At 34.8% G+C, this 16,648-nt stretch overlaps 1 protein-coding gene across 3 annotated transcripts in view; it reads left to right on the plus strand.

The window, feature by feature from the left end:
- LOC121738557 (SPARC-related modular calcium-binding protein 1) overlaps window positions 1–16,648 on the plus strand; it is a 34,175-nt gene that overhangs the window by 14,341 nt on the left and 3,186 nt on the right. For 2 of the 3 annotated variants that reach the window (XM_042130702.1, XM_042130704.1), the window contains 7 exons: window positions 5,187–5,240; window positions 11,110–11,315; window positions 12,382–12,508; window positions 13,424–13,525; window positions 14,723–14,832; window positions 15,825–16,017; window positions 16,555–16,648. In XM_042130702.1, the coding sequence (XP_041986636.1) occupies window positions 5,187–5,240; window positions 11,110–11,315; window positions 12,382–12,508; window positions 13,424–13,525; window positions 14,723–14,832; window positions 15,825–16,017; window positions 16,555–16,648 (886 nt within the window). The remainder of the gene's footprint in view (window positions 1–5,186; window positions 5,241–11,109; window positions 11,316–12,381; window positions 12,509–13,423; window positions 13,526–14,722; window positions 14,833–15,824; window positions 16,018–16,554) is intronic. The other variant, XM_042130703.1, reaches the window with a different exon arrangement.

A 16,648-nucleotide genomic window follows, 5' to 3' on the forward strand; every position in this document is an offset into this window, starting at 1 on the left:
CTTTCAACCAAATTAAAGTTCCAATCATCATAAATTTCAAAATTGACAGTTTCTCATTTAGCGTACAGACAAAACGCTATAGTTTAATACCACGTTTAGACTTCTAACTAAGCAATTAAAATTTTGATACTCAGGAGTCAAGACAACATGTCAATTAAATCATAATATTTTAAGTTGTTAAATGGGCACTCTAAATACTTTAGCTGTAATACTTAGTATTCTAATAGTTACTGTATAGAGCCTGTCCAGTGTCCACATCTCCACGTCACGACGTCGTCAATGTGGAACGGTGCGATAACGTGGCACGGTACGTGGACGTGACGTGCAAATTTATGTCGACGTAACGTTAAAGGCACATGTCGCCATCCCTTGTAAAACTGCTACTGTAAAAATGGTCGCTTTGGAGGACCATAATATTATGATTCATTTTTTTTAAATCGAGAAATGGTCACTCACTCTGCTTGCAATTCATTTCTAGTAATTCGAACTAATTTGACATTTGTCAGTTTGACAATTTTGACAATTCATTTGCTGAATTGATTGAGAGGAATTGCTAAATGTAACCATTTTAGCCTCGCTGATCTAGATGTGGACCGCAGTCCGCACAATACGTATTCAATTACTACCGGTCTACCAGAATCTGATGGCAAATTTTGACGGCAGATTTTAAAAAAATATCCTTGATCATTGAATAAATTTATATATTTTTGTGTTTGACACACAGAATCAGCCGCTATAAGGAAAAAAAGGATCAAATGTTTTATTCCAATTACCTCGGTATTGCTAGAGTCAATTTATTTTCTCACTGTTTGCCATCAGATTCTGGTAGACCTATAGTTATTGCGTTTTGTTGCGTTTCGTTTTTTTAAAACGAAGAAAGAAAAGAAAAAATGTGCATTTTTACGTTACGTTGACGTAAGTTTACATGTCACGTCAACGTACCGTACCACGTTACCGTGCCGTTCCACGTTGACGACGTCGTGACGGAGATGTGGGCAGGCCCTTAGATTTCATAATTAACGTTTAACGTGTAGTTGTCAAACACTAATTACGGACTGTTTCAATCAACAAAGTCTTGCACTATATTGAAATGTTAGGTAAATGTTAGATCGTTGGCAAAATGCTAACTAACCTTCTAGATTACTTCATTATTGATTTATTACTTTACTAATAAGTAATAAGTATTAAGTAACTAAATTAATTTCTAATAAGGATATATTAAGCACATAATCTATTGCTAATATTTAAAGGCATTAATGAAAAACATTATAAATACTAATTATTTATAATTAGTATTTATAATACAAAAAACGCATTATTTGGCCTAAGCCAATGCGTTTTTTGTATGGGAGCCCCTCTTAATTTTTTATTTTATTTTAATATTATTATTAAATATTAAAGTACACATATTATACTTACTTATCTAAGGACTTTGAGAAAAAATCAAGTATCTACCTGTTGCCATTATTGATATAGAGCAAAAAAGACCAAAAAATCACGTTTGTTGTATGGGATTAAATATTTTTAGATTTTATTGTTATAGAGGCAACAGATATACACAATCTGTGAAAATTCCAGTAGTCTAGCTATAGCGGTTCTTGAGTTACAGCCTTAGTCAAGTCTCAGTAATAGGGTCCCGTTCTTTGTAGAGTCCCTTTGGGTAAGTTTCGAATTAATTACGGATACTGGAGATAGGTAAAAACTAAAAATCGTGCAGCGTGCTCGACATACATAGCCAATGAAAATACATAGACATACATAGGCGATGATTTTTAACACGCTTTTATTAGGCTATGTATTAACATAGCCTAATAAAAGCGTGTTAAAAATCATCGCCAAAATTCATCCGACAAACGGGAACTCGTCCGAATATAGAATTTATATTTTACTTTTATCAGAGGCCAGACATACATATATTTATTCCTCTATGCTTTTATATAATATTTATTTTTATCTAAACGTCCGAGTTCTCACGTTTCATTATGTTATTCTAATGTTTGAATATAATATCGCAGTCTCGTATAATGTTTATGCAAATCTACAACGGTTTACGAATTACGATTTACGACACATTTTAGGGTAAATTTCATAGACTTAATATATACTGGTAAATTTAAACCGCAGCGCGACGAAGCGAGGCGAGGCGCGGTGCGGCATTTGTATGGATTTGAAAGATTTCAATTGCGTCAGACGTCCTGCGAATCTGTCAAATCCATACTAATTTAGAAATGCATCTACGCGTCGCGTTGCGGTCTGAAACAACCCTAACGATAACGAATCTGTTATGGATTTGATTAAGATATGGATAATATATATATAATTGGAATCTCCGAATCGGCTCCAACGATTTTCATGAAATTTAGTATAAAGGGGGTTTCGGGGGCGATAAATCGATCTAGCTAGGAATCATTTTTAGAAATTTTCATTTAATTCGTGTTTAATCGAATACCGAGCAAAGCTCGGTCAAATAGCTAGTAAATTTAGAAATGCATAGATCCACGCGTCGCGTTGCGGTCTGAATCAACGAAGACACAAGAAGTGTTCAAAAAAGTTCAGTTATTCGATATGGTTGTGTCGCAGTCGGCCTTAACAAAGGCTCATGCGGCATGCCACGTGCTCATCAGCTAATTAGGTCGTTTCACATCTGTTCTAAACTTCCATCGGTTTTTCACAGTTCACTCCGGCCTCCGACGTTAAATCTGTTTTGTGCAACGGCCAACGGCAAAAGTTAATCTCGATTCAGTCGTGTCTCTCTCTCGTTTTTCGTATCAATGATAGAGAAGGAAACATCGACATCAACATCAAATCTTGTCACTGATAGTTTTTAGATTAGTTATAATTGCCAGTAGGTAAAATATAATGTGTACCACAAATTTTGAAAAAGTAATTATGTGCCAAATACTTAACAGCGTTGAAATGTTGCTGACAATTTAAAATTATATATAATGTGTCCTAAGTTCTTAACACCAGTGCCCGATCCTTTAATGTTATGAATTATGATAGGTATTGTGTGGCATATTTTATTGAAAAATCGGCTCTCAAAAATATATTTTTTTCTTACTTTTGAAAAAAAACACTGGCTCTCATACTAATCGTCTAACTGATTAGACGATTAGTATGAGAGCCAGCCAGATAAATTTTTTTAATAATTATATTATGAAGTATCGGTCAGATTACTGATAATCTGACCGATACTTCATAATATAATGATTAAATTTTTTTATCTGACTTTATTTAAGATGAAAACCTCCTCTATCTTTTTAAAATAAAAAAGAACCAGTTTAATGTACCAGAGAGACAAAAAGCCATTACAAACAAACAATTAAACATTTGCAGGCCTAACGAATATATATAATGTTACCGTTAGAATGCAGAAGATTTTACTGTGTACATTAACTAGGTAATCTGCAGATTTCCTGAGACCATCCGTTAAAGTGTGAAATTTAAATCAAAAAAGCCTATATTTGCACTTTGTGACTTTACCTAGTTAGTTTGCATAGTAACGAATGGTACATAGTTAAATTGCGGAAGACAGTGAACGTCCGTGGACGGACGGACGGACAGACAGATAGACAGACAGACAGACAGACAACGAAGTCTTAGTAATAGGGTCCCGTTTTTACCCTTTGGGTACGGAACCCTAAAAACAGTCGAAAACACAGGAACAAAAATGACCGAAGGTTCAGAGAATGTACAAACAGATGATAAATCGGTCTAGTACGCTAACGGAAATTCCAAATTATGAGTCTGCTGTGAACGCTACGGTCCGTTCTGACTTTTTTTACTTGTGATATGATCTTTATGCCATCGTCGTAAGGATTACTCTCATAGAAACTGAGAGGTAAAATAACTATGAACGGGCTATACATGGACCGAGCACTATTTTATAAGAGTTTATCCTTTAATAATACGTTTCAGAGTTCTAAAGGTCAAGTTTATTTGACTGTCATAGTGACAATATGGTCGAGCGTTGACCCCAGAACTGTTTATAATAATTTATATTATATCTAAAAATATACTTACAGCTTTGCAACTTTACTATCGTCACAAAATTGTTACCAAGAAATCTGATAACGACAAATTACAATACAATATCTAAGTAATAAATAAGGTATAATATAAGTACTGTAATATATACCTAATAAGAATAATATGTATTATAATATTTGAACTTTTCAAGATAATTAGACCACAATGTTCAGAATTATTTTAACGCTAAGATGAATTTTATACTAACGATATAAGGATCACTTATAGAAATTTCAAGGCAAAATAACTCAACATGCTTAAACTCCGTATATGGGACCAAATTAGCCAAGCTGCTAAAATGACTCGATATCCTTTTAAGGTGTAGGCAAATTTAAGATAATAATATTATCTTGTCTGCCTTTTTAGATATTCTCGATGTGGTGTAAGGTGTTACATTAAGGCCATCCCCTGAGCAAACCACCTTGACCATACATTTGCCGCGTTGCCGAGATCGCACTAAAATTCTATTTTGATTAATTTTCTCTACATTATTTAAATGATCTGCTGGGCTCAAATGGTCACATTTACCAATTCCTCTCAATCAATTCAGCAATTAATGAATTGTCAGAACTGTCAAACTGACGAATGTCAGATTAGTACGAATTAGTATATTGCAAGCAGAGTAACCATTTTGCGATTAAAAAAATGAATCATATTATGATTCATAATATGATTTAGCCCGCTGACCTAGTCTTTATTATTAATTTACCAAAACTTGCGAGTTGGTGGATGTTTTTTTTGCTATTTCTTTATGCAAAACCTGATGAACGATGGTTGCGAATTTGTGTTATAATAATAATAATAATAATAAAGCCTTTTATTCAGATCCTTACAGTTTTAAACTTAAAACTTAAAAAGAAAAAACAAATATTGAACTCTTAAGTTAAATATGATATGAACTTAAAAAGTTTAGACTAATATCTGTTTCTTGGTTATTCTACTTAGATCTGTTTGCCAGTCGGCAAAGGCGAATTTGTGTTACTAAAATTTATTTTAATAAACAAGGTTCCCGATTATAATCATTATCTATAGACTGTTTCTGATCGCGATAAGGTAGTTTATATACTGAGATTCTTAGCAATCGCCAATCACATGTTCAAAAATAACATGATGCTTATTTTAAGAACTGGATAACAATAAAATATATCTTATTACAGGTAAATCGCAGACCAAGCGACGATCATCAGTTCGTGGACAACGCAACAAGCGAAGTAAGTTCAAATTGGCCAGCAATCATCTATACTTCTATACTTATAATATCCATACTATAAGTATAGAAGTATATATATATATATATATATATATATATATATATATATATATATATATATATATTTCTATACTTATTGGATTTTAAACTCGAATAACTTTTTAAGGAGTGAACTTACAGAAAAAACATAAGAGACAATTTATTTAGAGCGTTCAATTTCCTTCAAAAATATGTATCGCTCATCCCGACATGTTAATTCAAAAATGAGTTGTAAAATTCCAAATTGAAAAAAATTTTTTTCCCATGTTATTTAAACGTAAAATAGAAATTCGCGATGAGCGACCTTTCAAAATTGATATTAAGAGCTCCCGTTTTCACAGGCTTCTTTTTTCATTACTAGGAAGATATTTCACTGCGGGTTTTGAAAAAAAAAAAATTGTCGATTTTTTTGAACCGGTCTAATATATATATATATATATATATATATATTAGACCGGTTCAAAAAAATCGACAATTTTTTTTATATATATATATATATGCGAAAGAATCTCTGTCTGTCTGTCTGTCTCGCTTTCACGCCAAAACTACCGAACCGATTGTAATGAAATTTTGTATACAGATAGTCTAAAGCCTGAGGCCTGAGAAAGGACATAGGCTACTTTTTTTACTAGAAAAAAGGGTTGTAAGGGGGTGAAATTGCGTAAATTTGTTAAGTTAGTTCCAAAAATTCATAATAGATGGCGCCCCGCGCGTGAGGTGGTATTATATAACATTCGATTTTCAATTTATTTCGATTGTTATTTCTTTTTTACGTTATTAAATAACTCAGTACTTAATCTATGCAGTGACGTAACCTTAAACCTATCAATGATAAATAGTTTATGGGTAAAGTTGTGTAATTGGGGGGCTAAATAAGCTTTAAAATTTGGCATAAAATATAAAGTTTAATTTAAAACAATGAAATATTATGTGCACTGCACAGCTGTTTTGATTTAAGGGGTACCAGGGTTTTTTATAAAAGCTTTTGACACCAATTTTGTTGCCATCGCGCGCTATAAACTGAAGTCCACGCGGACGAAGTCGCGGGCAACAGCTAGTCTAATATATGTTAAACAGTCATTAAACACGTTATTAGTCAAAATCCGTTCCGGAGAAAGAGCGTGGGGACTGGGGACAGTACAGTCAACAATATAATTCAGATAAATGGCAAGTTCAAAAACTATTTAAGAACTATTACGAGAAAGTGAAGCCAGATGGAATTATAATATATATTATGTATACTTATATGCATTATATTATATATATTAAATTTTTTTGGTTAATTTTGCATATTTTTTATGGCAATAGCAATACAATTATCATTTAAATAACGTTAAATCAAAAAGGCAACAACTTCATCGATCTCTACAAAACGAATATGCGAGGATAAGACATTTATAATCGAATGATATACGGGGATGCAATCTCTATAATATAGAAAGGCTTAAGGCGTTGTCTTCCTGACCCCAGTGAACTGAGAAGCATGTCGTATTTGACCCAGGTTTCTCTGGTGCCGTTTAAAACAACGCCAGTTATGTTATGGCTAGTATCTACCGACTAGCGAACAGTTAATTGCTGTACAGCTAGACTAGACACAGGAATTTCTTTCCTCTTATCTCTAAATCTGAAAGCCTACTTCCATTTCTTTAAGAAATTCTACTGTCTTTCTAAGTTTTTTTTTTCGAAAAGTTTAAGTTTTCATCCCACTTCGTAATGTTCGGGCCACACTAACGAGAAACGCCGTTAATTATCGCGTTAATTCTAAAACATGTTATAGCATTATCGCCTTTACATGCCACTAATTAAAGGCGATAATGCTATAACATGTTTTAGAATTAACGCGATAATTAACGGCGTTTCTCGTTAGTGTGGCCCGAACATAACGGTAGTACGCGCGACGATATACATATAGTAGTAGTAGAAAATTGAAAAGCTACGGCCGAGATTCGAAAACGACCAGGCCTGTCCCACTCGCGAGAATAGGTATCGAACTGTAAGTACCACCCGCGCAGTGTTGCCAATTTAGCATATTTTATGCTAAATTTGGCATATTTTTACGTTGTTTAGCATATTTATTTGTTGTTTAGCATATAGCATATTTTTTAGCATATAATTATTTAATAAAAATTTAACCATGAATCAAACGATCCGATTTAATTCATAAGCGTGTGTTCTAAAATAGAGTAATAATTACTCTGAAAAGAGTATTTATTACTCATTATTGTCACTACCACATTCTAACGCCGAAATTGAACGCGTTTTCAGCCAAATGAATGTAGTAAAAACTTCGCAACCGTTTGTCGGTAAAAATTTTAAATGCTATTTTATACATCAAATTTGGCCTAGAGAGGACAAAGAAATGCTGTTATTCTTACTCAGTTCCGGATAAAAATCTTCTATTATTATACATTAACATACAGTACATCAGCAGCATATTCAGCTATCGTTCAAGAACAAGATATTTTTCGATAACGTAATTGATTAAAACATAAAATGAATTGAGATTTTGTTGATTATTTAAGATTTACAATTAAATAACGTTTTATTAGACTTTGAAAAGTTTTTGCATATTTTTTTAGCATAATTTTATCGCAATTGGCATAATTTTGGCAAAATTTTAACAGCAGTTTAGCAAATTTTGTATGAGTCGTGTTGGCAACACTGCACCCGCGGGTGGCCAATCAGTAGGGACTCACAAGCGAGCGGTGACGCACGCGCAAGATTTTCGTCGCGTATCTACTGTTTACTGATCATAGTGGAATTTTATTCATGATTCTGATTTAACCGCTGTGACAAAATCGTTATAAATCTTATAAAAATGAACAATTAAGAAAGGCCAATGAAATATGTATTTGAATAAGGTATTTAAATGTAAAAAGTAGATAAAAACTATACAAACATAGCAAATAAACCAATTTCATACAATGAAACGCACAAACTACACAGAAATAAACACAAGTTACTATGTTTAAATTGTAAAAATTTCCTGCACTATAATCGAATAAGTAAGTATATAAAACTACTATAAAATATAGGTTGGATTACTAAAATTTTATATTATTGTAAAAAGGTTTGCTATTCAATAGTAATTAAAAAATAATATTTTGTTTTCTAAGGGGCGAAAACCTTGATTTCGTCAGAAAAGGTACGAGTTATGCGATAGACAGAGAGCGGACATGTAGGTGAATATAATTGTAGGCACCTAGCACTGCGCGGTCGGAATTTGAACTTAATAGTATCGTAACATGAGTCGTTATTTCTTTAAACGGGTTTCGCTAGTGAGACTTCTGTTGGTACTACTAATATACAGGGTGTAACAAAAATAAGTGATAATATTTTAGGGTGTGTACATGTTCCTTGTAGAGAGTTCACTGTGAAAGTAGCAGCGCTGAAAGAACAAATTTTTTTTCACTTTTGCATGGGGAAACTCGTGACGCTCGGGCCCTTGCCCATACAAAAGTGAAAAAAAATTTTCGTCTTTCAGCGCTGTTACTTTCACAGTGAACTCTCTACAAGGAACACGTACACACCCTAAAGTATTATCACTTATTTTTGTTACACACTGTATATTCTGTGGAACGATTGGTCGTTCCACAGAATATACAGAAAAAGCCAAACACGTATTCACACAAATTACTTACAAATTTTTAGACGCCTCCGTGGTGTATAGGTACGCTTCGAGTTGTGTTCGAATTGAAAATAAAAAATATCTAAAAATATTGTGGTTAGTACAATGTAGGCTGATCATCTGCAAAAATAATGATCTATGCATCGATTGGGCGTATAAAAGCTAAACGATCAGTCCTAACTCCTAAGCTTGCAGGTCTTTCACCAGTCGTGTCCATTACTAAATTGAGGGTAGAGAAAGAGAGAGTAGGTACAACTTTGCGCTTATAATAATAATTATTTAAAATCTTATTTCACTCGCATTACATTCCTTCGAGAACTAACTTTACGAACGAATCAACTTGCATCATGCATCAAAACCTCAAGTGTCGCCTGTCTGCTGTCGTGCATTGGCTCATTCTGATAAATATTTATAAAAATATACTTTCGATACATACGAATCTCGATAAATAATCGATGCACGCAATTTAAGATTTACGTGACTGCAGAGTATTGCACGTCGAGAATTTGTAATCCAATCATTTCATAGAGGATAATATTGAATAAGAATTTTGTTATTTACATAAAGGTCATACAGGACTTCACTATGCAACTATGGCGGCCATCGTACATTTTTCTTCAAGTTATTTTGATTTGACTGTGGATGAGTAAGTTCATTAAAATCGAGTAAAAGTAATTAAATTAAAACTGCACTTTTTTTAAATTTCAAAATAATGCCTATAATAGATGTTGGACGAGTTTGTAGATGAAAAATATGAAAAAAAAAAATAGATATGGATACTCGTCCCAGTAGGATGACTATCCTACTCTACATTTTATTATGTTAGAATTTAATATAATAATCACGATGCGAGGCTGTAATTTATACTGTATTCTTAAGTATCTCTTACGGTAATATTACACATTTCGATATAAAAATAGTATGTAAAGAACCGTGAAACTAAAAAACTAACATTCTGGATGTGCCCGTGTAGAGTCAGAACCTTGGTAATCAAAATTTGTTGACTTCTTTAACCACCAGCCTTGGCATAAAATAAAAATATTTGGTGGGACCTAGATGATTGGGACGCATACACAAGTATTACGGTTTACTATAAATATTTCCATTTGCAAAACTTATGAAAAATAAAAAATATACTGCGGTCACACCGCAAAGGTCACTGGTAGCTATGAATTTCTCTAAACATCGTAAAAGATACATTTAGGTCTAGAGAAGCTAATGAGGAAAACATAAATAGGTAAACACTTGTAGACTGGCGCCTATGATTCATAAAACCTTGCCGCTTAAAACAGTTTTATTGCTAGAAGTTAGAACCTAAGTTCGTATTCGTTAATCGTTTGTGAAATGTGCCATTTTCAAAATTACTACTATTATCGTGCCACTTTTGGTGACGCTGTTTTGTCTCTTTTTATTTAGTTTTTTACTGAAAATTTAAAATATAAGTACAATGTTATTATAATGTTCATGGCTTAGGTAATTTAGCTAAGATAGTCGGAAATAAGTATTAAATACATATTTTATTGCCATTTTGATAGGCAAATTTGCTATGCCACATCTACGATTAACCCTTCACGTTCGCTTTCCAATAATATTAAGTTTTAACAATCCGACGTTGTTTTTTTACCTTTTTAGGGTTGCGTAAGTGGTACCCAAAAGGTAAAAACGGGAACCTATTACTAAGACTTCGTTGTCTGTCCGTCTGTCTGTCTCCAGGCTTTAACTCAAGAACGGTAACAGCTAGAGATTTGAAATTTTCACATAATACACTTAAGTACCTACATCTGTTGCGGTGTTGCCGCTCTAACAACAAATACTAAAATCAAAATAAAGTTAATATTTAAGAGGTTTTCCCATACAACAAACGTGATTTTTTTTAAGTACTTACTTGAATTTTTCACAAAATCCTTAGTTGTAGGTAAGTGTATTTAAATAAGTATTTAATAATAAATTAAAAAATTAAGGTGGGCATCCCATACAAAAACACAATTATTTATGGCCTAATTTTGCTCTATAATGGTATGGAACTCTTCCTGCGCGAATCCGACTCGCACTTGGCCGTTTTTTTTGTAGTTCTTTAACTTTTCAATTTCAACAAGTGATTTATAAAACAGCTACCGTATTTTTTGCATATTCCGGTCAATATCTACAAAAAATATATGAATTTGCAAATGCAAAATCTATTAACATTGGCATACCTTCGCAGGTTGTACTCGAGCCGATCGGTCGCAATTCAATTCGAATCTCATCAAAATCTTCAGCGGGGAGTTTGAGAGGACCAGGTCTGACCAAAGAGCTGTCAACGCTGAACCAAGAGCAGTCGCAGATTGGAAGTTCAGAGAACTGGACAAGGATCGAAGCGACACACTGCAGAAGTCGGAGTATCGAGGGTTGAGACGGCTGATTAAAAAGGTAAGATCTAGTGAGAATACAAACCGGGACACAAAATAGAACCTAAACCAGGGAAGAAGAATTACAAACAAGGAAATAAGCAGAGGGATCGTCTGACAGTAAGCGATAACCGTCTGTAGACACTCGCAGCACTAGAATCTGGGTGCACGGTAGTGGCCCCGCCAAGACGTAATTATAGTCTTGAAACTACTAGAGTTGCAACTTGCAATTTCCGTTTCTCGTCTATAAAACATCCATCCGACCGGTCACTTAGCGGCCACCCATTCGTGCTCAAGCATAGTTATCCCAAATTACGTTTGGCATAAATGGATGATAAATAATTGGATAAGTAAGTACCTTCTCTTCCTAGACTTCCTAGTATTTAATTGACATAAAGAAAATCCTTTGTTTATTACTGCTTCGGTCAAATGAATGTGGCCTCAATAGTTCAAGTTCGAACTTCCGATAGATAATGACGTCAAAGGCGGGCCTATAACGCGCTGCAGCGAGTGTGAAGTGACAGTGGAACTCTTTGTATGCGATAAATACAATGCATTAGTGTATCTACTATCTAATGGCTTCTGTCGAGTGGCTCACATTCCCAAAGGCGCAACAATGTTGTTTATATTGCTACGTTACGAAAAGTGTTAAAAATTTCCAAACTTTTTATGAAACTCGCCGCCAAAAACACCTCAGTGTAGTTTGCCAGCTGCAGAAGCCTACTACATAAGCAGCAGTCCTCTATCTCTCTTTCCCTCTTTTTTGCGGATGTCTTATTTAGCTCAGTTAGTCTTAAGTGTTAGGTATAATAAGCTGGAGTCCAACCTTCTGCCTAGGCCTCTTTCACCTTCGTCGTATGACAAAGTTTTACGTGTCTATTGTTGTAACTGATAAATTGTGAATCTAACTCAGCTTATTCAGATGTCCGTTTGGACCTTTGCCATGGACCGCAGTAATCCATTACCATGACATAATCATTAGGATAAGAGCCGTATAAGAGTAAAAATATCTGACAAATCTAGCCCTAATTTTTCGGCATAAAACCCTTGGCTGAGGAAAAAAAAACTGACCAAGGTGTTTCCACCAGGTGGTGAAGCCGAAGCGATGCGCTCGCGCCTGGGCTCGTGGCTGCGATGGCGACGGGAACGGAGAGATCGCCCGAGCTGAGTGGGCTAATTGTCTCCTGTCTACACCAGAGCCGCCGGCACCGGACTGTGAGTATACATAGGTCGCTTGCAGATAGCCTTGGGTTACTCCAGGTATGCGGAATAAGCGTTAAAGATGGGGATATCGAATGGAAGGACTAACTGCAACACCTAAAGCACCTTAAATGTTGCGACTGCGTTAAACACTTTTATCACTAACAACATCTAACAATAATTCCTAAAATAATACCCTCTTCGCCATCTTCCCAAAAGCCTTGTTCGGTGCTGTATTATGTATACTCTTCTAATTAATCCTCCTAGCCAAGCTTACGAAACCTATACCTAAGAGTTGCGATGATGTTCGCCAATACCACCAAACCACCTATCATCGTTTTTTTTGGAAATGTATACCAGAAAACCATACGAATATGCTGGTTCGCCTTATGATGAGTCATAATGGAACAAAATGTCTTACTCGGCATATAATATGCCGAGTAAGACATGTTCCAAGAATTAGGAAAGTCGAATGTCTAGATAAAAGTCTTGGAATTTGCCGATAAGATTTTTATTTAAAATTTTGTATGTTTTTTTTAGCAGATAAATATAAATATTTCTCTCCTAATTAAGTACGTCTTATGAATATTGATAAGAAAGAAGACTAAAAGGAATATACAAAGTTTTTGCTACCTATTTTATCTATATTATCGAAAATGTAACACAAAATCCAGTTTAAAAATTTACTGTAATATATTAGATTTGATTTTAACAGACTTCCGGATTCACAACCCATTTTTATACTTACATTAATTTAGAGGTTTTGAGTTTATCGAATGTATTTCTAGCACCTAACTTTGCAACCTGGGTATCTAACTTTTCATCCTATATAAATTCAGCTGAGCTCTACTAACACCTATTTTTAACACGTAAATCTTAAACACAATTATTACCCTCAAATGTGTGCGCAAACATAATAATAATATATAGTCTCTCTTCGTTTCTTCATGTCGTTGAATGCAGACGACGACAGCGCGCCAGAGCCTGAACCAGATTACAATGAGGAGGAGCCACCGCCCGACTCCAGCGCAGGTTTTTTTTTCTTTTTCTCTCCACACGTTATTAGCCACACCTCGACTAGGCTAGTACTGGGTAAGCATACGGAATAAAAATAATAATAGTTTTAAAAACACGCCTTATTTATTTTTATCTTTTATGAAAATTCTAATTAAAACAAACTAAAAATTTTAACAATATTTGCATTGTCATTGGCTCTTAATACTTTTAACTATTATTATTATTACGTAGCCATTTCCAAAAAATGATTAGTTTTTTTTACATCTGAAGTCTGAAGTATTTAAAAACCCTTGTAAAAAAAGTATCCGACAAAGTTAGTTTAATTTTTCAATTCTAAGAATAAAACGGGGTCTATCAACTAAAGTCATTATAACCATTTATTTTGAAAGTTTAAGTCTACTGTGCGGGATCCCGCAAATACCGGGATTGAAATTATCTGGCGGGATTGCGTTCCCTACATACAGCCCAAGCTTATAAAAGCGTGTTAAAAACACTACCGCTTGTCCCAGACACTACATGCCTTGCTCGAAGAAAACCAATAACCCTATCACGGGTGCATTGCCTAAAGTTTTTTGGCACCAGCGATCAAGGTCATCTAATCGATAATCTTGTCGTCCAAAGTGATCTACCCTGTATGCGGTACGCCTGTGTGTTTTTGTTGCTTCAATTAATTTTAATTGACAAATAACCGCGTCTTGATAAGTAAAGCTTGTTACTCTTTTTAGGGTTCCGTACCCTGTCCGTCTGTCTGTCTGTCTCCAGGCTGTAACTCAAGAACCGCTATAGCTCGACTTTTGAAACTTTCACAGATTATGTATTTCTGGTGCCGCTGTAACAAAAAATACTAAAAACAAAATAAACTTAATATTTAAGGGGCGCTCCCATACAACAATTGTTGTTATTTTGACTTTTTGGCTCGTAATTCATAATGGCAACATGTAGACACTTGATATTTTTACAAAAGCCTTAATTATGTGTGTACTTTAATATTTAATAATACAATTAAATTATAATAAATAATTAACATTGCGTTTTTTTTGTATGGGAGCCATACAAAAAAAACGCAATGTTTCGCTATTTTCGCTCTACAACGGTACGGAACCCTACGTGCGCGAGTCCGACTTGCACTTGGCCAATTTTTTATATCTCTACTTTATTAGTATCGAAGCATGTGTAATACCAACATTTTTAACACAGTCGCCATTTTTACAGCGGTTTTACCGGGAATCATGAGGAATTCTTTTGCTCCGGAAGGCTCAGTGACCAGAGAAGACGAAGCCAATGACTGTCTCACAGACAGACAAGCAGTCTTAGATGAGCAGGTTAGTATAGATACTGTCAGCCCAGGATTTATAAATGGGCCGTATAATGTCCTATGGGATTTCGGACATGGGGCAGCGAAATATAGTGGCCTACACTACACCCATAAAAATATTAATCCGGCACGGGATACTGCAAACTTCTCTTTGAAGTACTTACTTCATTATTAATATAATATGGTTTCGTTATAGTAATTATATATTAAGTACGCTGCAGGTGAAATAGTGATTATGGCCAACATCGTTAGTAAACCCGCCCATCGATTTGATTTATTTCATTGCACTTTCAAATTGTTTTATCAATTTGTCTTATTGCGTTTTAGGTGCAGAGTGCAGTGCGAATGTTTTTGCGATTTTGTCGTTGCGATTGAGCTAGTTTTTACCTATGTGTTAAATTATTTATAGGTGTGTTTTGCGCTATGTTAGCTATGCGATTAATTGAGTTGTACATTCCGTTCGTAGTTTATTTTATCTCTGACATAAGATTACGTAGAAACTTTGAGGTAAAATAATTGAATGGCGAATATTGATGCTTTCATACCAAACTGACTGTCAGTTAACAGACTTTTAAGAAAAAAAAAAATTATTTGTACGGATATACTGAATGCATAATTTTCTCTCAAGTTTGACCGACAGTCAGTTATGTATAAACAGTAAACATAACCTAAATGTAGACTTTTACTTACATACCTGCCGTAATTTTCATGTGCTTATGTGTTACATTTGGATTCTTTCCAATGCAGGATACTATTTATTTGTCGCCTGATATGTAACAAAATATTACACATGAATTGGCATGATATTTATTCCACAAAGCTTAATTTCCTTGCCTCACCAAACTCTCATGTTTTTTGTTGCGTACAGCGTATCCTCTTCTCTCACAAAACACATTGTATGGGCGAATACTGAAAACAATTGGCGTTAAACACCTATTTAATCTATCTTTACTGATTAATTTCTAGCAACAACCAACAGTATAACTTTTCTTCTATCAGAAAGCGGGCAGCGCGCCGCTATACGTGCCAGAGTGCATGGGGGATGGGCGGTATGCTCGCGCTCAATGCTACCGCTCCACCGGGTACTGTTGGTGCGTGCATCAGGACACCGGGAAGCCCATACCAGGATCCTCGGTGAAAGACAGAAAACCAGACTGCGACGCGGCGCCGCAACACGCTAGCCCTATGAGAGGTTAGTTCTTGCCACTGCACCAGCTGGATGCATACTTCCATACTAATATAAATGCGAATGTGCGTCTGTCTGTTGCGTCTTCAGGCTTAAACCAATGAACCGATTTTGATAAAATTGGGTACGGGGACACTTTGAGTCCCGGGAAAGGACAAACAAGTATTCGTTGTCCTTTATGTCGAAAAAAAGTACGAATCTCGCGCCATAATCTAATTTTACGTAACGGAGTTGCCGTCGTCATCTAGTACAGAAATAATATTTAAAGTTGATCTAATAATAAATAAATGAGACTGCTGAATCGAATACAAATGCGAGAACCGAGAAGCTTATTTAAGTGTAAAGTGTGCAAATAAAGTTTTCAAAAATCATAACACTTCTGCAGTATTCAGTTCTCGTTTCAATTTAAAAATTTACTTTTAATTACTGGTTATTGTTGTCTTGCAAAAATAACATAATTTTCAATGGGTAACAACAAAAACTATTAAATAACAATGGACATAAATTATTTGACAATTATATGATTACATGTTTTTCCCTCAGGCTGTCCGGAACCAATGAAAACCCATTTCCTCCGTGAGTTGCTGCGCTTCTTCATATCCAAGATGACCACATCAATCAACGGCACCGGTCCAGG

The sequence above is a fragment of the Aricia agestis genome, chromosome Z (assembly GCF_905147365.1).
Source record: "Aricia agestis chromosome Z, ilAriAges1.1, whole genome shotgun sequence".
NCBI classification, from domain to species: Eukaryota; Metazoa; Arthropoda; class Insecta; order Lepidoptera; family Lycaenidae; genus Aricia; species Aricia agestis.